This window comes from Rhopilema esculentum, chromosome 14 (genome assembly GCF_057945365.1).
Source record: "Rhopilema esculentum isolate cy_ngs chromosome 14, ASM5794536v1, whole genome shotgun sequence".
Lineage (NCBI taxonomy): Eukaryota > Metazoa > Cnidaria > Scyphozoa > Rhizostomeae > Rhizostomatidae > Rhopilema > Rhopilema esculentum.
The window spans coordinates 7466146-7490444 of record NC_142828.1 but is presented as its reverse complement, the minus strand read 5'-3'; the positions used below and the strand labels follow the sequence as shown (position 1 = coordinate 7490444).

At 36.3% G+C, this 24299-nt stretch overlaps 1 protein-coding gene across 1 annotated transcript; it reads right to left on the bottom strand.

Annotated features, from left to right (window-relative positions):
* Positions 1-517: 517 nt before the first annotated feature.
* LOC135696366 (uncharacterized) lies at positions 518-22617 on the bottom strand. The gene is made up of 15 exons (XM_065215738.2): positions 20082-22617; positions 18171-18488; positions 17366-17480; positions 16856-17029; positions 14983-15157; positions 13728-13743; positions 13064-13255; positions 11406-11510; positions 8641-8739; positions 6674-6745; positions 6072-6167; positions 2712-2814; positions 1952-2141; positions 1313-1514; positions 518-811 (listed from the first exon to the last, which is right to left on the bottom strand). The coding sequence occupies exons 1-15, from the start codon at positions 20832-20834 to the stop codon at positions 518-520; spliced, it is 2904 nt and encodes a 967-aa protein (XP_065071810.2). The 5' UTR covers positions 20835-22617.
* Between the last annotated feature and the right edge of the window lie 1682 nt (positions 22618-24299).

Sequence of the window (24299 nt, the reverse complement as noted above, 5' to 3'; positions counted from 1 at the left end):
GAAAATTATCCGAAGAAAGCCGAATTTTTCGATGAGATCGCTCATAATTTCCGCCACTGCTAAAGTGTAGATAATAGAAGGCTTTGGCAGCAAAATGTTATAGATACAAAGTCCTTGTTAGGAACAGTTCGGCAAGATTGCATAGCAGAATGGGTAAAGATTGCAAATAACATTTTCCTAGCTTTAAAATCTATGCCTGCTTATTATCTTTTGTGAAGCTGATCACCAAAATCTGTACCCCATTTCAATCAACTGCTCCACACACTTCCATAAACCATGTTGATAGCCAATGTCAGCTGATCAATACTTTAGCAATCCGCAAAAAAGTTATCAACAGTTATCAATAGAAGGAGACAAACAGTTATCAACAATTTTAAAGCTGCCGTGCGTGAAAATATTTTTACCTCTTTGTATTTACAAACTGTGTATTTGCAAAAATTTTGTTTTAAAAAGGTTTCTAGTTGTATCAATTAAATCTTCTTAAAATCTAATGTTGCGTTTCATTATAAATCACTAATTAGTCATCATAATCTGTAGCCTCTGAAGAACCAAGTAGATCATTTTCTGATTCATAATTGTGATCAGATTCTGGGTCAGTCTGGCTTTGGTTATCAGACACGGATCTTTCATCATTACCTGAATCACTCTGGTCATCATCTAGCTGCAATTCTGAATCAGGAACATCTGGCATTGAAGGTATTCTAACTTTTTGCTGACATTTTATTTTATAACCTTCTAATATTGGGTCAAATCTATTCATCACTTTCTTTCCAAATGAAGTGTAACCTTTCTCTGTCTCTTGGAAATTATCCTAGAAGAGAAAGCACAAGACCTAACATCAAATTCAATGAATCAAGGCCCCAAAGTGTCCAAAGTTACCCTAGGCTTTTAATCCACCGCTGGCATTTCTACCTATATGCAACTTGATCATAATATTCTAGCTACAGTATATTAACTAACTATTTCTCTTATTTCTTGTGTGGGCGTGGTGTCTAGTCGTTTTTTTTCTTCATTTGCCCCCTCTCCCATTCCCCCCTAGCCTGTTCTCTACGTTGCGGTTTGTTTACGACATAACTATGTACAGCAGAAATACGGAAATTTCTTTAGAAAATTTATCAATCTCATCCGATAAGAAAATTCTAGTTTCAAATGACCCGTTCTTTCCTTTTAATTTTTAATTTTACTGAACTTGCAAGCATGTCTCATGTGCTTATATGAAACAGCAATTACGAATATAATTTACAAGATCCAAAACAATCTTTCTTCATTGTACAGTAACTTGTATAGCAGCCGCTAGAGTTGCTTTTATTACCTGATCATTTTTAGACCCATCATCAATCATCAAATATTTCTGCTTATTCTCGTTAAATGTTTCTTGAAGATCTTGATTCACGATTGCATCGGCAATATTGTCACGATTACAAAGCCTCTTAACTTCTCTTTGAATAGCCTTGATCATCGTCAGATCGCCTGTGGGTTCTTCTCCAAGTTCATTGAGTGTTGCAGTCACTTCCCTGAGCAAACGAAGAAAAGCAATAAGTTTACGCAAAATGAATTGCCAAAACCCTTAAAAGAATATCATTTTGTTAACTTGAGAAAAGCATTCTTCTTTCTTTGCGTGCAGACAACTGAAAGCCTGGATCAAAACTGGGAATCTTTGTTTACTGTCAGTTGGGCTTATGCTATCCTTAAGTCCAATCCTTAAGGGGTATCCCAAATCTGTTTCAATTCCTTGTAATGTCACACACCTGCCGATGACATCATAATTGCAGGGAGATTTGCAAACCAGAAGCCCATTTCAGGACGTAGCTCTTGCTTACGTTCAAATGACATCTAGGCAATCAATCCAAAAGCTTTTAGCACTTGATCATCCTGTCCACGTTTAGGGCCTTCCCCTTTCAGTCTATTAGAGTTACTTACGGGCTTGTAAAAATTAAATGCAAATAAGTACCTTAGAACCATAGAATCTTCTTCAACAACTAGTCGATCTTGCAAAATGCTGATGACCCTGTCTGACTTAAGGCTCAAACTGCAAATGGCACGACAAGCTTCTGCTCGAATCGCAGCTTGTCTTTCATACCGTAGACACCAAAGAAGAACTTCCTGAACATTATCAGTAGGCTTTGCAACGAGACCAATTGCTGGAAAAGTGTTCACTCATGTTTGACAACTTTTTAAAAAACCTGTTACAAGTGACTGAAAAACTTTTACTAACCTAGGATACCTTTTTGTTACAATGAAAGTTACGCATACAAATAGCGGACGACGGTGAAGCCAAAGCCATTGTTCGTTATGTTAATAACACAAGAGTAACGTTAATACCACGTTTTAAGAAATATAAAACATTGAAAAAAGCAAACATTATAAAACATTTTACGAATCGTAGTGTTTTGATCCTTGTTCTGATGTTTTATACTCTGAAGAGTGTCAGACGAAAAGCTTTAGTATGTTCTAAGATGTTTGCTATTCTCAAAGGCATTTTTATATTTTGTACTCTTGTGTACTACTTTTATATTTTGTATTAATACTCTTTTGTTATTCATAGTCTGGGAGATTATGTATATGCTTTTTGTAGTCCACCCTAACTAATAGTCAATCATAGAAAGCTGGCTTAACAAGAGAACCCTAAGCTCGAAGGTACTTTGTGTACGAGCCTGACTATGTATCAAAGTTTATTGCACCACTTGCCATTAAAAAAGCTAGGTGATTACCTTTTATACAGTGAGCTTTCACTTTCCAATTTCTTTCTTCGTTTGCAAGCTTCAGAAGCTCATTAATAACTTCATCTTGAGACAAACGAATCGCAGAAACGGTCTGAAAATAAAGGTGGATACACATGTAAATGACAATTCAACTATCAACCCTGCCCTTGCAGCAAAATAGCCAACGAATCATATTCCTTATTAAGATCTCAAGGATGAAAAGCATACGAACTTACAGAAAGCTATTACCTAAAAAAACATACTCTACAATACCACATAGTAAATCAATTTCCAAAGCTGGTAGACGTAAATAGCCCATTCTACTTTGCTTCATCTTTAGTCTGGGCTCTTAGCACAGTATTTGACTTGAATTGTGCAAATTGTGATACCAGCATGAAAATGGGTACACCGGGGGTAATTTCACACGCTGATGACGATGCCGAACAGACACAAGCCGAAAAATGCCCCCAAGTGCTTTTTTTAGACTGGGGTACTTGGCCCCAGTCCTCGAATTGGGCCAATCTCCATATGTCATTACTGATTTATGTAAAAAGTGGGAAAAGAAAGATTTAGGTGCATTATCATATATTAAAATATATTAAGAGAAAAGGAAATGAAAAATTGCCCCTTTATGCTATTTTTAGAATATGAAATTGGTACCCACGTCTTTATTTAGGCATTAATCTCTAAATAATTACTCTCTTTTATATGAATATGAAATGTAGCTTTCTCCATTCTTTCAAAAAACTGAAAAGTAATACGAAAAGATGTAATTGACAATCTTACCCCTTGATGCTATTTTTAGAATGGGGTACTGGAACCCAGTTCTCAAATTTGGGTTTTACCTTCATAGTCTAGGCTCTAAGCACAGTATTTGATATGAATTGTGCAAATTGTGGTACCAGCTTGAAAATGGGTACACTGGGGCAATTTGACACGTTGATAATGATGCTGAACAGACACGAGCTGAAAAGTGCCCCTAAGTGCTATTTTTAGACTGGTGTACTTGACCGCAGTCCTCAATTTTGAATTTATCCATACGTAGTTAACTAAAGTTTAAAACGGGCGTGAATGTATAGGTTAAACACAATTCTACACGATAAAAGTATAACACAGAAACAATTAAAATATTACCCTTGATGCTATATTTAGAATTGACTACTGGGGCCTAGGCCTCTATAAGCTTTCTTTTATAAATCATTACTATTTTTGGTATGAATACGAAATAAAGTGAATATTAAAACTCTGGATTGCTACTTCACCTCTCAGAGGCCTTCAAGAAAAGCATAGAGGAACTACCGATTGAAATTTGGAAAACACAGAGGCTAGAAGAATCAGTGCAATTCTATTATTGGTTTACTGTTAGAGTCAATGCTATTGTTGCTAGTTAAAACAATAAGGGAGTGAAATTTCCACATGTTTCTAATGCCCTTCATTAGATTTGTACCTTAGATGTTTAGCCTTTGTCATACAAACTACTTGCGCTGGCTGCCAATATATCGTATTTGAAACATGAATCGTATTTGAAAGTAGCCTATAATTATAACGACTTTCGCCATTCCGAATATGTTCGAGTTTGAAAGTTCAGTAAGGGTACTTAGCATTTCTGCTACTTTGGATAGTCAGCATTTTATACAAATTGTATGAGACTTTTAGAAGTAGCGAAATGTGAAAGTCACATTTTCCTGAACATGTGATAAATTGCATTGACCTTCAGAGGCAGGAAACGCGTACATACTTAAACGTATCGCTTTATGCATATATTAACTGCGTTTTTTCATAATATTTTTCGGTGATTGAAAAGTTGTACGAAGCTACACTTTAGTATTTGCATCAAAGTTATCGATATTTAACTGTAGATGAAAAAGTCGAATGAGCTTGGATCTAAGTATCCCATTCAGAAAAGAGAAACTAGGCGGAATTTTATCTCTCCGTCATATTTTAGTGTATCACAAAGTATAGAATGCTAGACATTTTATGTTAAAAGCAGTAATGATTAATAACTTAAATAGAAACAAGTCTAAAAAATGGGTCTATCATTTGTAGCATCTAGAGGTAATATTCTACTTTTTTCTAAAAGTACTGTTTGGTTAACCAAAAAGGTAGATAGTCATACTATCATGTTTACGTCAAAAGCAAGTAATGGCTTGTAGAAGAGTGTTTACATAAAGGCCTAGAGGCAACAGCCCTAATCTAAAAATATAATGAAAGGATAATATTGTTTCTTTGTTATACTTTTATCGTGTAGAATTGTGTTTAAACCTATACATTCACACTCATTTTGAACTTTAGTTAACTACGTATGGATGAAATCCAAAATTGAGGACTGGGGTCAAGTACCCCAGTCTAAAAATAGCACTTAGGGGCACTTTTCAGCTTGTGTCTGTTCAGCATCAATATCAACGGGTCCAATTGCCCCAGTGTACCCATTTTCATGCTGGTACCACAATTTGCACAATTCATGTCAAATACTGTGCTTAGAGCCTATACTATGAAGGTAAAACCATAATTCGAGAACTGGGTTCAAGTACCCCATTCTAAAAATAGCATCAAGGGGTAAAATTGTCTATTACATCTTTTCGTATTACTTTTCAGTTTGTTGAAAGAATAGAGAAAGCTACATTTCATATTCATATAAAAGAGAGTAATTATTTAGAGATTAATGCCTAAACAGAGACATGGGTACCAATTTCATATTCTAAAAATAGCATAAAGGGGCAATTTCTCATTTCATTTTCTCTTAATATATTTTGATATATGATAATGCACCTAAATCTTTCCTTTCCCACTTTTTCCATAAATCAGTAATGACATATGGAGATTGGCCCAATTCGAGGACTGGGGCCAAGTACCCCAGTCTAAAAATAGCACTTGGGGGCATTTTTCGGCTTGTGTCTGTTCGGCATCGTCATCAGCGTGTGAAATTACCCCAGTATAACCATCTTCATGCTGGTATCACAATTTGCACGATTCATGTTCTAACAGCCCAGACTACTTACCAAAGTGCATAGTTTCACGTATACACTCCTTGCAACCATAGGCAAGGTGTTCAAAGCACAACTGTCATTTGTGAATAATTTTCTATTAGAACACCTTTTGGAAAAGGATGCATCCATGTCTTAGTCTTATAGAGATAAAATATCGCTAATAATCGCAAAAATGTCTCCATTTTTTTCAAACTTTCGCAAATATTATTTACCTCTTACAAAGCACGAAACTGCCAGGTGTATAAAAATCGCTAATTCTGATAAACATGAAATTATATTTACCTTATATTACATTTACCTCTATATCTGTTTCTAGTGGACATTAGCATAAGTAAAATGGTTCACATAAAATGTTGCCAAATTATATATTGAGGAATGATACCTTGACTGCTTCAAGACGTATGGAGATGTAATCACTCTTAAGGCATTTCAAGAAAGCAGGCAAGAGTCTTCCAGTCATGATGCCAAGGTATGCTATCTGCAAGGTCAATTCAGCTTTAAGACCAACAAGTGGTTTATGCTTATTAGTGCTAATATAGTCTTCTCTTTCTTTTCATAATTCATCTATTCTTTGATTAGCTTATCTTTATTCAATATAATTGGTCTATTTAAGTCAAAACTTGGTATGCTTCAGTAAAAACGTCACAACAGATGAAGACAATGAATTCCTCACGAATCCTTATAACAATTATCATACATAAAGTAATTGATACAAACAACAAGATTATTTTGACTCCAAAGTCATTTCAGGGGATTAGACGGGTAGGACTATCAGTAGTGTAATAGACATGTGTACAAGTGGCTTATCAGTAGCTATCATTAGTGCCATGTTAACAAGTGGCTTTACGGCAGGCCACAAGAACCTCAACGATCAGGCTGTAGCCTCAGAGACATAGGATATTTTGTTATTGATGTTTCTGTATTACACTAGAATTACATAACGCAACGAGAGCTGTATTGCTATTATGTAAGCTAAAATGTTACCTTTCTGAGGGCGTCAAGAATATTTATTTCGTTCTCATCGGTGAGCCTATCTCTGAGTTTATCGTGTACGAGCTGAAAAGAAGAAAGATTCTTGATAAACAAATGCTGTGTCATACAAAATACATTACAGCACCTCAGCATCAGCTTGTTCTTAAATTATTCTTGATTTTGACAAATTTTGAGACTCGCAAGTAAACATTCTTGCAATACTTCTACAAGACACTAACACGTCCCTGCTGCAAGACCACAGTCTTGAAAAAAGAAGGAAATTTTGAACGCTGCACCAATGAAAAGAAAGTTTCCTAGCTCCAATCGACGGGCAATTCACTTTTGCAAATAGCGTACGAGATTTTCCTAAAACAAAAGGATTTCCGAGGATTTTTTAGATAAAACAATAGGATTTCCACCAAGGGTGTACGAGATTTTCTTGGAGTGATTTGCCCCTCTAGCCCCAATTGAGGCAAACTTTGTTGACACTGTTTCACTTGTGCAATTTGGTTCAATATATTTTTTGTTACTTAAAGGTTTATCTTTACAATCATTTCAGCTGATTTAAATATTGTAATTAGCAAAAACGTGGTGAGGCAAGGGCCCTCTGCCCCCCCCCCCCTTCCCCCGTAGCGCGGGCCCTAACACATGCTCATATATTTGATTTGAGAACATATATTTTTGGAAATACAGCTCAAGCATTAGCTTGCGTGCATCGACTGGTTTACAGAAATTGAAGTGAGTTGAGTTGAATTGAGAATTCACTCCTAGTTAGCAGTACTCTGTCGGCCTCCTTCAGACATATCAGGTTACGTGGAAAGATTTCCAAATACTTAAAATTTTATAGGCAGCACCAGCTCAGATAACTTTTGTCTAAACTGTGTGTGCAGAAATTTCCTGCAAAAGGTCTTGGGACACTCAGATGACATTTTTAATGGAGAATTCTGCTACCCCTTTCTCCCTGGAAACAACTTTGGTTTACAATAAAACGTTGTAGAAGAATAGGAATCAGGGGCGTAGCTAGCGGGGGATGTCGGGGGTGTGACACAATGTGACGCAATTCTTCATGAGTTTGTCTTCAACTCATGATAGTAAATCTTCAGTTAGTGCAAAAAATCCCTGGTTTGTCGGTAAAGGCGTCTGCCAGCAGGTGAAATAGCACCTACATTTCTCTTAATCCATATCTTCGTCGGTAAATTTTACTACTCATGACCCTCCACCCCCTCCATCCCCCTCCTACCCCCTCCACCCCCTCCATCCCCCTCCAACCCCCAACCCCTCCCTAGCCTGGAAGGTCAAGCTACGCCCCTGATAGGAATTTGCCTTTTTTCAGATGGCTTGTATATTAGTTTCTTAAACTATCAATAGGAGAATGAATTAAAAATATCAAAATACAACACAAATGGTTGGGTGTTTCAAGTGATTTTTGCAGGCACGTCTAGCATTAAAGTGCCTGTGACATGATTTTTTTTATTCTCTTAATTGAAGCGTTGCACTGCTCTTATAGTAGATCTGAACTTTTTTTTTGAAATAAAAGCGTTTTGATATTTAAATTAAGCAAAATAGTGCGGCCTAGCCAAGTCGCTTTATCATCATTCGCCGTTCTCTTGTGACGTCATGGGATGAACTCGTTATTGTAACAATGTAAGCGCTACCTTCAAAAATCTCATTCTCGCTGCCACTACTTTCTCTGGAAAAATCGCTCATCTTGGACCTGTTAGATTTCCCTCATTGACTACGATATAAAAACTCGAAGGAGGAGGCGATCGGGTCCCTCCCGTGACGTCACTGTCTACTCATTCTGAAAACCAAGATGGCGAATTTTGGCGTAGAAGATCGCCAATAACTCCTTCATTTCTCACGAAACGTAAAAAGTAACCTCAGAAATGAAAATAACAGGCCTTTTAACATAAGAATAGATATATAAACCGAAAAGTACGAAAATCATGTCACAGGCACTTTAAACATCACTATCCAACCTTTCCATTTCCGGTTCGCCCAAGAGCTCTTGCAGCCGCTGTTCTAACATCCTTGCTCCAATCATTCCACATCAAATGAGAGATCTTATTCGCAACATCCTGCAAATTGATAGCACTGAGTGAGACAAACATTTTGAGTTTTTACAATTATAAAAAATATCTAAATACCAAAAATGCCAAAAAAATCTTAGTATATTCAAGTTACAGGACGTGTATTGACGAACAAAATATACTTGAAATTTGTCATTTGGCTTGACGTTCAATTTCAGAAACTGTGGGGTCTGGGGGAAATGAAGGCCCATCGGCAGAGTCCAGGGTGTGAACCCCATGGACTCTTTATTTAACGAGTTTTGAGACATTTATCAAAAATGCCAAAGTAAGATCTGCAGTGTAAGTCAAAGAAGGTCTTGTTTGCACCCAAAGACCCTCTGTCTACGCCTTTGATATTTCATAAAGCTCAAAAGAAGTTGATCTTTCTAGCAGCAGAATATGCAAAGTATCTTATAGCAGAGCTTTATTTAGTTAGCAATATTTAGTTTACGGATCTTCTGCATCACTGTCGAACAGATCAATCAACATTTATTTTGTATACATATGCATAAACACTGGAAGAACAGGTGCAAGCGAAACTAATTGCAATCTCCCTTGAGCAAGAAAAATTTATGAAACATCCTATGCTACAGGGAAGGACAAAAATTAAGAAATTATGGAAACTTGAGAGTAAATTATCCCCATAAGAACTGATAAAGATAATTGTGTAAAAAGCAGTTTCGATGTCGTCACAGGCGTTGAACTGTTTTACGTAGATGGAAACCTATAATAGAGTTGGTAGAAGTAAATTATAATATGTCACATAACCTTTTGAACCAATGTATCGCATGTGGTGAGATAATTACAGTTTTCCGAAAAAAAGGTGTTTCGAAATCGTGACAAGGACTGTAACACTTATAGAAATCATGCATATTTTACAGTAGGCTGTTATGATATAGCTATATTGCAAAGTATAGCAAAACTATTGAATTAAGCTCTGTTTACAGTCACACTCCTTTGGCAGTCAAAACTTTTGAAGCAATTTTTGGTGTGACTAAAAATCTACTGTATGCTAATTCTGGGAGTGGAAAAAACAACAGTTGGTAAATCTGGTACAACAAATAGATAGCATAGCATTGTCAGCTCTAGTTACTTATCATTGAAACAACGTCATTAAAATTTTCAGCAATCGAGTCTTCATGATAACAAGAATCGAATAACTGATAATTGTTATTCCCTGAAAGAACGAAGATTATCCAAGATTTGCCAGTATGCTAACGACTTGGGAGGGAGGTAGCAGTGTCACAAAACTGAAAACTTCGTATGAACGACTCCAACGACAAAGGCACGGTGTGCTTTGAACACACAATGTATACAAGCAAATGTCAAGTCAATGATTAAACCAAACTATCATTAGCCTGCGTGCAAACTTTAAGTTTCTTACCAGAACAGTTCTCTAAGTATCTTACCAGAACAGTCCTCTTAGTATCTTACCAAAACAGTCCTCTAAGTATCTTACCAGAACAGTCCTCTAAGTATCTTACCAGAACAGTCCTCTAAGTATCTTACCAGAACAGTCCTCTAAGTACCTTACCAGAACAGTCCTCTAAGTATCTTACCAGAACAGTCCTCTTAGTATCTTACCAAAACAGTCCTCTTAGTATCTTACCAAAACAGTCCTCTTAGTATCTTACCAAAACAGTTCTCTAAGTATCTTACCAGAACAGTCCTCTTAGTATCTTACCAAAACAGTCCTCTAAGTATCTTACCAGAACAGTCCTCTTAGTATCTTACCAAAACAGTCCTCTAAGTATCTTACCAGAACAGTCCTCTAAGTATCTTACCAGAACAGTCCTCTAAGTATCTTACCAGAACAGTCCTCTAAGTATCTTACCAGAACAGTCCTCTAAGTATCTTACCAGAACAGTCCTCTTAGTATCTTACCAAAACAGTCCTCTTAGTATCTTACCAAAACAGTCCTCTTAGTATCTTACCAAAACAGTTCTCTAAGTATCTTACCAGAACAGTCCTCTTAGTATCTTACCAAAACAGTCCTCTAAGTATCTTACCAGAACAGTCCTCTAAGTATCTTACCAGAACAGTCCTCTAAGTATCTTACCAGAACAGTCCTCTTAGTATCTTACCAGAACAGTTCTCTAAGTATTTTACCAAAACAGTTCTTCAAGTATCTTACCAGAACAGTCCTCTAAGTATCTTACCAGAACAGTCCTCTAAGTCTAAGTATTTTACCAGAACAGTTCTCTAAGTATCTTACCAGAACGGAGTCTGCGCGCAGGCTAAGGATAATAGGCATTTAAATTATGATCAATTACAAGGGGACCAGATGATGAATAATAAAAAACGATGTTGAAAGTACAATACAACGAATCAACAAAGTGAAGTATTATCGTCCAACTTGGATACGATCCAAATTCTTTAAACAGAAACCGTTGATAAGAGATCTCCAGAGTCATGTTGACGAAAAGGGCGTAAGGGCTTTGACAAATCTCTCTCCACCCTCCCCCCCCCCCCCCCACTAAGTGTATTTACACTGTGTATGTGTAAAACTTGAAACCAATAATTCGGCTTGCAGACAATTGCGAACTAATCTTCGTTATTATGCAGTTTTGCTTTGAGACACCACAGTGATGCAATATATTCATCCAGGTCACACTAAAAGAATACAAAACACAGAACCGTCTAAAGACACATCATAATTAGTCAAGAGGCCGTACCTTACTCAGTGGACCTTGCAGTGATGGGAAAACCTGACAGGCAACAACACGATCTCGCCAGCTGCTGCTGTTTAGCTGCTCTGCTAGCATAAATTGAACCCTGTTCTGGAAAGGAAATAGAGAAAATATTTCAACGTGAATGTTGGAACGTGAAAGGGTGGAAAAATAAAACTGGATATTTTCGAAATTAGGAATGAATGAAGAGACATGTGTTAATCTTTCTTCCTGAAAAATTCCTCAAGCACTGGATACTTTTTCAGCAAAGAAATGAAGTATTAGATGGGAATTGCTTTTGCATTCATTGGGCTTCATTATGATTTTTGACCGTATGACCGCAATGGTTCTTTGGTTCTGAAGACGGTTTTGAGGAACACGTATGTCATTGATCAATGGACAACCCCCACCGCCCTTGCTAAATAGTCAGTTTTATTTTTGCAATGAGATATTTTTCGAAAACAATTGGTTTCATTTAAAAATAATGCAGCTTTGAATATTCTTTTCTTCTCAAACTAATGTCCAGAATTGTTGTCTATGATAATAGTTACATCTACAATACACGAAATAAACTTTTCAATAGTGAAATAACCTTTTAAACGAATCTCTGACAATATTACTATTCACTTGCTACACCATAGCCCTTAAAATCTATAACGCCATAGCATCTTGATTTAATTTCCACTTTTTCATATATCAAATATCTTTCTAGTCCAATTTCTATTTTTTCACCTTGTTTTCTCGCTCCATTTAAGAATCTAGCGACCCTAGTACAGCATTCCAACGTTTTTTGTGCAATTTTCATTAAGGAACCTTAAGTATCACAATTCGATCCAAAGAGGTCCAAAAATAAGGAACTTCAAGAACTATGCCTCGGGCATATAAAATAAAAAGCGTGTAACTCCCGAAAAGGTCTTCATTCTTTAAAATCTTTAAAACCTTACTGAGAAAAATATTGAAAACAAGGACAACTGTACGACTATCACTATTTCTGGACACTGGGAATATGTTCCTTACAGCTCGTTTCTATCTAAATATGCAAATATTTTCAATTTTTTAGAACTTTCAAGGGCACTTGTCAGAGGAGTTAGAAAGTGACTGTCTGAAAATGTAAATGGTCAGACAATAATGAAAAAGAGTATCATGTTTATCAAAGGGATTTAATGAGGCGATTAGGGTTAGCCACGTTAAAAAAGAGTCTCTGAAATTTTATGAACAGATAAATCATAATGCAAGGTATTTATTTCCCTGTGGTTGAATAACAGCGCTGTTTTGACCACTGGTGGTATGGAGTGAGCTAAGAAGCGGCAAAAAAGACTCTGAGAGATAGGTATCACGTAGCTTTAAACACACAAACGTCGAAAAATGAGTAGGTTCAGGTTAAGATGGGCAATTTCTTACTTTCTGTGGGGATAAACTCCTTTATGCACCCCTATCTGGTAAACGAGGAAAATTCCGATTAACAAGTAATGAATTCTGAGCATATGAAATGGCGACTTTACAAATAGGCAGGTTCTTGTAGCATAAATATCCCCAGGGTTAAAAGACAAATAAAAAAATGCAATTATTTCTTGCTTAACCCAAGTTCTTGATAAACTGCCATTGTGGGAACAAACAATTAACGAAAAAGGGTGTATTGACATGGCTACCCTTTTAATACTCACTGACTCCTTACTTAGCCTCCCCAGAAGCTTAACTGATTTCGAATGCTTCACAAGGTCCGCTGAGTTTATGTGTTTTATAAGCTCATTGATAACAGCATCGTCATCAACACTAGCGTACGCAAGACACTGAGCAGCAGCCCATTTCTCTGGTGCGCCTCCGCTATCAAGGGTTTCAAGGAGTATTTGTTTTGCCTACAAAAGTAGAAGAATTATTGATTACACAATTTTATTTGAATTTTGTACACACATTTAAGTCATATATTGCTCGTATTCTATTCATTGTAATAATGGCTGTGTAGAAAAATTAAGGCACCTATACTAGAAGACATAACAACCAAAACGACTTCATCGTTTTTGGCATCATTAAATAAGGCATTGTTGGCACCCTGAAAGACAGAAGACACCAATCTCATTGCTCGCCCTATGGGTGGCAATGTAACTCTCGGTAGAAACCCAGGTATGATATTACAGTTTTAATTAAAATTTGACGTTTTGTGGAAGTAATGGATACGGAAAATGGGAAAATGGGAAAATGGAAGCTCTACATACCAAGAGATTTGATACTAAACTAATGATATCCTAAAAAAAGTTTCGAAACGAGTGCCTCGTGACAATGGGTCCTGACTCGTTTCATTGATTTTGAATGATTTTGTATGATTTATACAATATTTTCTTTTGGTCTAGACAAAAACACCATATTAAAGTTTACATCAATTACAGAAACTTTTTCCCTCCAACTATATCATCATCCCTTGGCACTATCAAATGTAGTATAAAAATTTACATAAAAACAAATAAAAGTTTCCATGTCCTGAAAATTCAATGTTGAAAAGATTGGGCCGTACTGACATTCTTGAGCCCCGGGCCCATGCATAATTGGGTCCTCTCTATCAACTAGAGTGAAAATCCGAACAAATATTACTTTGAGAACTTGGGATTCACAAAATTTCAGTAAGTATTGAATAATAATTTGAATGCTGAAAACTTTGCCTCAGTAGCTACAAAAACGTCTGTTTGTGTCGAAAACATTGTTTTACTCGGTATGTGTAAAATTAAATCTATTGCTCAATTTTTAGACAAGTACATCGTTTGCATTATAAAAGAACGTATCGGTTTATCCACTACCCGAGGAGGCACCGTGGTTGCTGTGGAAGTACGCGCGGGTAGATTTTCGAGTTTGGATGCTTCCAGTTAGTTGCACTCCTTGGGGCAAAATTTTTACTATTACAACCTTTCTCTTAAATGAGTTTCTTCAGGTCGGAAGCTATTTCAAAGTTTTGATAGATTTCCTGGTGGCATTTTGCAACTTCATACTCTCTAGCTGCTGCAATGTCTTAATATCTTTCCTTTCTACTGCTATTTTCTCAGAAAACTTCTCGGTTTGTCGGAAGTTTAACATTATTGTCTATTTTTTATCTAATTGTGATATTTTGACAGGAAAGATTTTAAAGCTAAATTAACATGAGAATATCTGAATATATCACAAGATTTCTTATTTCAGTTCTGAAGTCGTTATGTTGTGTTCAAATTAATGTAAAATATAAAATTTAAGGTTCTCACCCCTCCTATGAATTTTCCTATCTACGCCACTGATCGGAACTGACCATCCCATGAATCATTTTGTAAACTGATATTGTTCACCACACCTTTCCCGCCTTTGGAAAATTATTTTCTTCGGAAACACTAGGGAAATTTTTATGAGAAACACTAGGGAAATCTTGCAAGAGAATAAGACTTCTAAAAATATCTATGGGCCCCTAGATGTTTGCGGGCCCCTTGATGTTTGTGGGCCCAGCGGGCCTACTGGGAAGTGCAGTTCTGGTATAGACCAAATTAGTTGAAAAAAGAAACTATTGAAATAAAGTGTAGCAAATAGTAACCAGTATTTTTGGGTATTTTTTAATGCAAAAATAACAAACCCAGCACTGAGACTTACCTTCTGGGTACCTCTGTTCAGTGCAAACAACGTTATTGCGGAGGCTACCTGCACTTGTCTGCACCTATCTGATAAACACTGCAAAATTTTCTCAAAAATTTCTGCAGACATTTGCACTTCTGAATCATAATCACTGGTGTCGTTTCTCAAAAGTATATCTGTGAAGAAAAATGGATGATAAGACATGTAAACGAATGAATTTTTGCATCGCTGCAGAATAAAAAATATTTGCTTGTTATGCTCTATTTATTTGCATTTGCTTCGATTTTGTTACATAGAATCTGGTTCTAAGTTGCGATCATCAGGTAACTGGTAAAACTACTCTCTCTGTTGGTGCAATAATATTTAGTTGTTAAGTTCCTGTCAAGTCACAGGAAGAAACAACATTTCAAGAATACTGCTGGAGGGAAGAAAAAATGGAAAGAGAAAGAGGGATAGACCTAGAATGATGTAAACAGACAACAAAATGGCTTGGACAGGAATAAATACAGTGAGGCAGTAAGAACAGCCAGACGGAAAAAGATGTAGAGCTACCATATCCTCCAACCCTGCAAAGGAGGGAACATAAACATGAAAGAAGAGGTTCCTGGAGGTATTGTGAGTTTCAATGCTCGTTGGTCTTAATCAGGGAGCAACTATGTAGTTAATTACTGTTCAATACCACTAGTTCACACTAATGAGAATGTAAATCTTTCATACCTTCAATAACATAACAACTAATATAATTATAAAAAGAGTAATTCAATCAGTTGCCTGGTAATCGGAGTAAGCGTGAAACCCAGAGTAGCAACTTAGAATCGTCCTATGTTCGATAAACCAAAGCGTGTCCTATGGAGTTATATTTCAGGATCATTGGGTTTCAAAGGTTCTGCCTGTAAGGCATTGAGTACCTTATGACAGACCGGTAAACAGTAAAGGCACAGTCTCAAATTTTTGATGTTGACTGACATCAAATAGAAAATAGATATCATCAGGCCTTATGTTGTTATTTGTTCTATTTGACGGGCTGAGGTTTGCAATAGTAAATGTTCAACAGGCTCAAACTGGGTTCTTATCAATTACTAGACCTTGAAGAAAAAAAAGAACGACAAAATGGACTGGTTAAAAACAGAAAAGAAAGTATCTCTGATCTAGCTCTGATTTCGTAAAATAATTCTTCGTTGATAATTGTAATTGTGCTTTGAAAATTAAAATATGGTATGCACATATGAAAAGAAACTTCAAGTGCGTTTTTACAAAATTTCTTGTTTTGAATGTTTAGTTTGATGTACGATATGCGATAAAATTAGAGACACATACGACAATACCTGGAGGCACATTTCTAATAGCAGCTTTTGGGAAGGTGAACCCCACTTTTTGAACTCTAAATAGGACCAAAGATATAGGGGTGTAAGCTCCTAGATGCATTTTGATTAAGTAGCATATTTACGGCCAAGTGAGATTCAAAAAGACTGTTGCTACTGATATTAACACTCTTTATCTCAGACTTTTTCAAACTTTCAGATTTTTGTATCTTTACAATAGCGAAATATCATACTAAGCCAGGCTTGCTTCAAAGCAAGGGTCAATATAAACATAGGTCTAAATAAAGAATTACGAATTAAGTACAGCAACATCGTAGAAAAGATTTGAGAAATAGGGCACTGGACAGTAGTAAAAAACCAAGAAATTAAATTGGACAATAACCATTTAACACCAAGCCTATACACAAAGTAAGAGAAGTATCCTGCCCCCCTGCCCCCCTCCTTAAATCCCTCTCGAATTGAATTGTGATAAATGAAATACGATTCATGATATTCCATACCAAACAATAAATGATTTTTAGCTAGTAGAGTTGGTCATCGCATGAAACTTACTTTTCGCTTGCTCCTTCGTCTCTACAATTTTTTTATTCAACAGTGCCTTACTGCATGCTGAGACAGCTGATAACCTCACGTGATCGTTTATGTCATTCATTCCATCGATAAGCTCTTTTGATGTGCTATTTTCCCATTTCTTTTCAAGAAACCACTTCGACCTCCATTCTTCAACTTGAAAAAAAGAATAAAGTTCTTATCAACTTTTGGTCATCACAAAAAAGAAATTAGATTCATAGTTGAGATGTGAGGCAGTCTTCACTGCTAAATCAACAAAGACCTTACTTGCAACATTCTGGAAAAGCAAATGATGATTTGATGTCGTTGTGTTGCTATTCGTGCAAATGATGGCTTAACCTAAATATCTTTTCCCTCATATCTTTATAAACCTTAAAATCGCTATGAATAAAACGGATGAAGACCAATTATAAACAAAGATTCCAGATCAGCAAAGTTTTAAATTGAAACCAAATTGAAATCCAGGTGAAAGCTTTGTTGATGAAAACCTACCAATGCGCACTAAGTTTGCATCTTCTCTTTGTTTTCTAACAATTTTTGGGTCGAGTTCTGCATATGACTTTGTTGGAGTCACCGATTTTAATGATATTCGCTGAACATCATTATTCTACAATTAAAAGAGGAAAAAATATTTGTCTAAGAAGCACCACAAAAAGTATGCTAAAAACCCATAGATAAATGAAATAGCAACTCAGTGCTATAGGCACCACTCACATAATCATTTTCTAAGGGGGGCCAAGAGACAATTTTTTACACATTGTAGCATGAGAGTATTAGAAATAGAAAATTGTTGCCTTAGTAACATTTCTGAAATATTTACAAAAGATACCAGATTTTTTTTTACAAATAATGACTGAAGGCACGGACATTTGCACTGCAAGGGGATAGCATCAGGGACGCCAAAAGGACCAAAGGACAAGGGTCCAGGCCAATGACCTTTAACTGGAGGGGCCTGGAATGTAAATGAAGTTCCCCCACCCCCTTCAGCCCCAATTGTGGCAATCATTTTGCTGATGCTGTTTTACTTGTGGACTTCAGTCCACTGTATTTGCTGTTATCTAAAAGTTTATCTATAAAAATCATTTCATCTAATTTTTGTCTTTTAGTTAGCAAAGATGTGGGGAGGCCATGGCCCCATGGACCTCTCGCCCCAGCTATGGCACAGGCCCTGAAGAGGGGTGGTTGCCCCCAATGCATAAGTGCTTGGCATTGGTTTAGTGATGCTATGCAACAAACAGTATTGGTCAACAACACATGGTAACATACAGTATTGTAACCTGATGCTTGCAACACTCACATCAATCACATCTGGATAATCTTTCCAATGGTGCATCCCTTTGGCCATTTTATTCCTTTTAGTTTTCTTGTGCTTCTTTGGATTGGAATCCCAGTTGTACCAGTTATCCCTTTGAGCAGGAAATGATGACTGGAGAACTTTCCCATAGATAGTTTTTAAATCAGTGTCCAGCACAATTTCATTAGGGTTAGATCTTTGCTTAAAGACTGGCATTGCACCTTGCTTCACTTGCTCTGAGTATAAATTACTTTTATTCTTTGGCTTTTCCCAACAGTCCTCCACAGAAGATTTATCTTGTGTTTCTTGAGTATTTTCCTCCTTTTTATTTATAAAAAGAAAAGTATTCTACATTTATACTGAAAAAATCTCAAAGAATGGTTAACTGCAATCAAACTTAATGTTATTCTCTGAATCCTGACAAATTAACCGAGCTCAATGGAGAATATGGCACAAGATATATAACAAAACATGATTATAAATATGAACAGTTACTAGCCTTCACTTTACTTTCTGTTAATAAGTTCAGCATATTTCTTTAACTTTTTGTAGATCATTTCATATTTAAGCTATTGCTTTTAATAATTGCTAGAAGTTATTCTTGACACTTACAAGAAATCTTAAAGACCTGAATGTGCTTATTTTACCCATGTTGCATTCAACATGTCTGACCCTGGTATTACCCTCCAAAAACAAACACTGCTGCCCCAAAAATTCCTTCATTTGTTGTGGTCTGAGTGGTGTTAATTTCTTCATTATAGAAGATTTCATGAACAGCTGGATGTTACCACTTTTTCATTCCTAATATGCAATGTTTTCATGTTCTTTCTCTAATTAGATGATACATTTTAAGTTATTGTGCAGCATATATATATTGTGTATCATAGAATAACATATTAAAGTTTTTTATAAATAAGCTGGGAAAAGGTAAACACTCTAGCCAGGATTGCTTCGTATATGGACGAATCTAAGCAAAATTCATTTAATGAAAATGTTCATATTATCATATTTTAATTATTGTCCTTTTATTTTGATGTTTTGCAGTAGGAATAGCTGGATAAACTGGATTCATGAAAGAGCAATGAGAATAGCTCATGATGATTATGAATAAACTTTTGAATAATTTTTAATAAAGAATAAAACAATAACATCTCATAAGAAAAATATCTTCCGATAGAAATTTACAAAACATTCAACGGTTTGAATTCACCTTTCATGGATGAAATATTTTCCATAAATGAATGTCCATATTACTTAAGAAACTCCCAATTCATAACAGCAAAGCCACATTACAAGATATATGGATTAATACCGTATCATACAGATGTAGCCAAATATGAACTCAGTTCCAAATGAGATAAAGTATTCCCCTATTTTACAAATACTCAAGTAAAAAATCTCAGAATTTACATTGTTTAATTGCACTCAAAAACTCTAAAAATAGCTTTTTGTGATGTCACACTTGAGAACTCTATATCAAAAGACGATGTTGCTCGTGTTTCTTTTGCCACATACATCATACATGCATATTTCATAGGAACCATCATCTGCCCAAAACATGTTGGGTATGTTACACCAATGACTAAATTTCAACTTTGAGAAAAAAGCTTTTGAAAAGGACATCAACATCTGAGGGGAACTGCAGGGGCCAAGGCCTTCAAAGAATTCTGTAAGAAACCTTCACATAGGACATTTTGTCCACCCCTTGAATCAAAACATATAAGCTACATCCACCACACCCACAAGCCTTTTTATGCCTCTATTTCAGCAAGCTAAACACCAATATTTTTTTTACTCTTAGCTTACCCCGAATGAAACACATACAATATGATGACTAGAGAAATCTCACTAAAAGATAGATCCGTTGATTTGACTCTAGAGGTATTAAAAAGAGTGCTGTCTTAAATAACATACCTGTACAGCTCCTGAACTGTCTGTTTGCTGAGACTTCGACTTGTGGATTCTTACATCACATTCTGGGGAATTCTTGATAATTTTGTTTAGCTTCAGTTGTTGGGGTCCTGAAGTGTACTCTTTTATAACCACTTCAGCAGTTTCTTTGCTTAAAAGTGTCATTAAATACTCATCCCAAGTCAATGGTACTTTCTTGACTGAAATATTTTCTATCTGTTTGTGGAGAACTTGCTTCTCTTTCAAACTTTCAATGCTTGTTTTTTGTGCTATTTTTGGCAATGATTTTGGTTGAAAAGTCACTTCACTTTCACTCGGCCCTTTAATGAAACATGGGTAATGTTTGGTGACAGCGAATCTTGTATCATGTCTCCCAACAAGGACAGCTTTCTTCTTCTTTTTCTTAAAACCTTTGAACGCATCCGGTTTCTTATCAAAGGAATAAGGCTTCGAATTTTTTACTCTTTCATCAATAACTTCAGAAGAGAACGAAAGTCCATCACTTATCCTTTCCAAATATTTTTCATCTAATCTCCCTTTAGATTTGTCCTTGAATCTTCTTTTATCTTTACCTGCGTTCTGAGCAGTTTTACCTTGTACCGATGGTGCTGCTTTAAATTCTTTCTGAGGGACAGGAACTCGTGCATTGGAAAGAAAATCTGCACCAGAGCTTGCATCATTCAACAGATCCTTGCCTACAAACGGTATCTGGACACCTTTTGCCACTGGAAAAAGACTTGCACCTTTGCTTTCCATTTTTTCTATTTTATCGCGGAAGTCTTGGCAGAAAACAGCAGGGCCTAGAGAGTTTCTATGCGCTTGTCTTCTTATAACACCTCTTCGCCGAAGTTGAGGACTTCAGCTTTCCATAAATCTGTCATAAATCTGCATTGCATATCAACAAGTTTACAATCCTATTAAAATGACCTAAGCAACGTTATTCATAGTTGCATACAATGCTTGTATAAAGTCATAAAATATGTATATCAGAATTCTCTTTCTGTAGTTGTGGTTTAGCCGCCATTTACGTCGTTTCCAAGGTGACACATCAACAGGGCAGCAAGGGAATTGATAATCATCCGCCCGGCAATCTCCGCTGTTAAAATATACACATTCCAGCCTTGAGCGAGAGAGGGATGAGAGAGTAGTGGATGTAGATGCTGTACACACATGCTACCAAGCATAAGTTTCGTCGTTTTCATCAAAGCATGTCTTCAGGAACATAGGTGGCTGGCTGCACATCAACCCTGATCTGTACGAATCTAACCAGAATCTGAAAAGACCTTTATCTCTTTTACATTACGTCTTGTACTATATGCCAGGAACCATGAGCACTTTTAAAAAAGGGCTATAATGTGCGGTTGCTAGAAGAACATGCATTTTTGTTTAGGATCTACGCCGTGTTTTATTTATGGCAAAGCACCATGGTTAGCTAAGGTTGAAATGTACAGAGAGAATTTGAAGAGTTCTAGAGTGGCGAAAAAGAGAAAGTCAAATGGTAAATCGTCTTTCCTCCTGGAAATTTTCTTCACTGCACCTTCATCAAGAAGAACAATTTAGGGCAGGAGCCGGTCCAGAGAAAATTTAAAGGTGGCAGTTATAGTGGGGGCGCAATGGCACGAACAGCTAGCTGTTCGAGTACCCTGCAACGGACGTGGCCTGGAATGTTAAACTGGGGCGGAGGGTATTTACAGAATCTTTGTGAAAATTTCGAACCCATCCTAACTTTTCAATTAATTGTTTCGTACCTCTTCAAAATATTTAAAAGTTGGTTCAAACCCCTTCTCGGCTCTAACTGATGAAAATTAGTGATTACATTAAAATGGTCCACTGCTTGCATGTTGTTACGCCACACCAAAATAATCTGATACGACGGGGCGAACCTTGCCAGCCTCAAAATTTTATGTGTACTGTATCATTTCAAATCTGAAAAATGAATATTTCTGCATCAAAAATTTAAACTATACTTTAACCATAACTCGTGGTAATCAGCATCCACTACCAAAGAGTTTCTCGATATGAATTATTGTGAAAGCAGAGGAAGTGATAAAATACTCTTTTGGAATGGAATCTTCTTTGTGATGATATAAAATATTCTGTAAGCATTGCTGAATTCAAACGTAAACTTCTTGCAATCATAAGACCATTAGGAAACTCTACTTATAACATTCATGACATTGACGGTGTTAGATCTTCAACAAAAAATCGATTGAATTTTAGTGCATTAAACGAACATAGATTCCGGCATAACTTTGACTGCCTAAACCCAATTTTTAGTTGTGGAACTGGAAAAGAGGACAATGAACACTATCTCCTGCATTGCCCACAGTTTGATTTGATGCGTACAGATCTCTTTGGTCAGCTTTCAGAAAACCCTGCCCTTGACATTAATGATATGGATACAACAGCCTTGTGCGATTTCCTTTTATATGGCAGTTCACGATTGAATATAATTAGTAATAGAATGATCATGGATGCCACTATATCATACATTAAGACTACTCAACGCTTTAAGTGAAACCCCAAACAGCAGCTACCCCCCCCCCCTTAGTTTTGTTGTATATATTCTTTGTAAAGGATTGTTTATTGTAAATGTCCCTCGTAGTGGGAACACGATGACCTTGGGTCTTTTCCCACAGTTGAATGTAAATATTAGAGTTGTAGTTGTTTTAAGTTAATAATAATAATAAAAAAGATAAAATTGTTGACAAAGGGGAGACTTAGCCTAAATGATTTGCGAAAAGAAATTGCAAAAAAGTTTATTCAGCTTTCTGATTTAGAGAAAGATGCCAAACTTGTTTCAAGATATCATCATAAAGCATTATTATGGCTTATTAATGAAAAATTGTTTGATCCTGCTGCCCATACCTTGGTGTAAAACCTGACTGATAAAATGAAAGACAACCTACAGTAGAGATTAACTTCTCAGAGAAATAGAAAAAGGAAGGGAACTCGTTTGAGTGCCAAGCCACAAAGAACAATTTTTCAGTGTTTTTCATCAACTGCCAACGGTAACTATTCAGCTTCATCTGATGAGTATGAATCAAGCCAAAGTAAACAGTCTGATGACTCAGCCAGCACGGCATTTGAAAAAGCATAACTACTTGCAAAATCGTGAATAAATACTTGAAACTTTTAAAATAAGTACTTTGAACATTTAAGCAAATACTTGGAACATTGAACAACTATTTTACACAACACTAGGAAAAATGTTTTCAAAAACTGTAATTTTGATTTCATACCCCACCTTCAAGCACTGAAAAAATCCCGTACCCCTCCTAAATACCCTCCGCCCCAGCATAGCTCTCATACTTAATGACCACTCCCTTACCGGAAATTAGAACTTTCTGGAGGCCAGGAAAGTTTGTGTTTTGTGCTTTTGGTTTAAACTTCAATTGGAGTATGGCTGGATAGTTAGACTGTAGTTTAAAGTATGAACCTGAAATGTCCCAACGATGACCGTTTTATAGGATCCTAGGCACCGTTTTATAATAATTATGCTCCATAGTTCTATTTGGTTTGATTATGATATGAAGATAGGAAAAGTTTTAAGCGCAAGAAAATAAAACAAGGTTTGAATGAAGGCAGGTTTGAATGCATTAAAGAACAAAACTGTTCCAACAAGTTTTAGCCTGCGTGCAGCCTCTACGCTGCTCACAAAGAGGTAGAGTCTGCGCAGCGCAGCTTAAAATTGCAGCGCAGCTTGAAATTGCTCGGTGGCCCTATGGTGACAAATAGTGCTGAGAGAATCTCAATGCCTTAATAACAAAGCAGTTGATCTAGTTTTAGAAAAAAAATTGTTACATCACGGTATCTTTTTTATATTTACGGAAACTGTTATTCAATTCAGGCTGAAAAAATTAGCAACTGGTGTAGTGCAATTTGACATGTACAGCTTTTAGAAGAATACTTTGGGGGCCCGAATGGTTCAAAAGTATTCCTTATTAATAGAAGTATACTTGTATTAAATATTACCACGTTGAATTAGTCTACTTGAACCATTCGAAAAGGTCTACTTTCAGAATTGCTCCTGTTCTTGTTCTGTTGCGCACTTTGGCGCCAGTTTATTACAGCATTGCATCTTGGGATACTACACAATTAATTCTGAAAGAAGACCTTTAATTAATTCTGAAAGTAGACCTTTAATTAATTGCAAAACATTTAATTAAATAACAAAGTGCACATTAAATAAATTATCGAAGTAAACACTTGAATAATTGT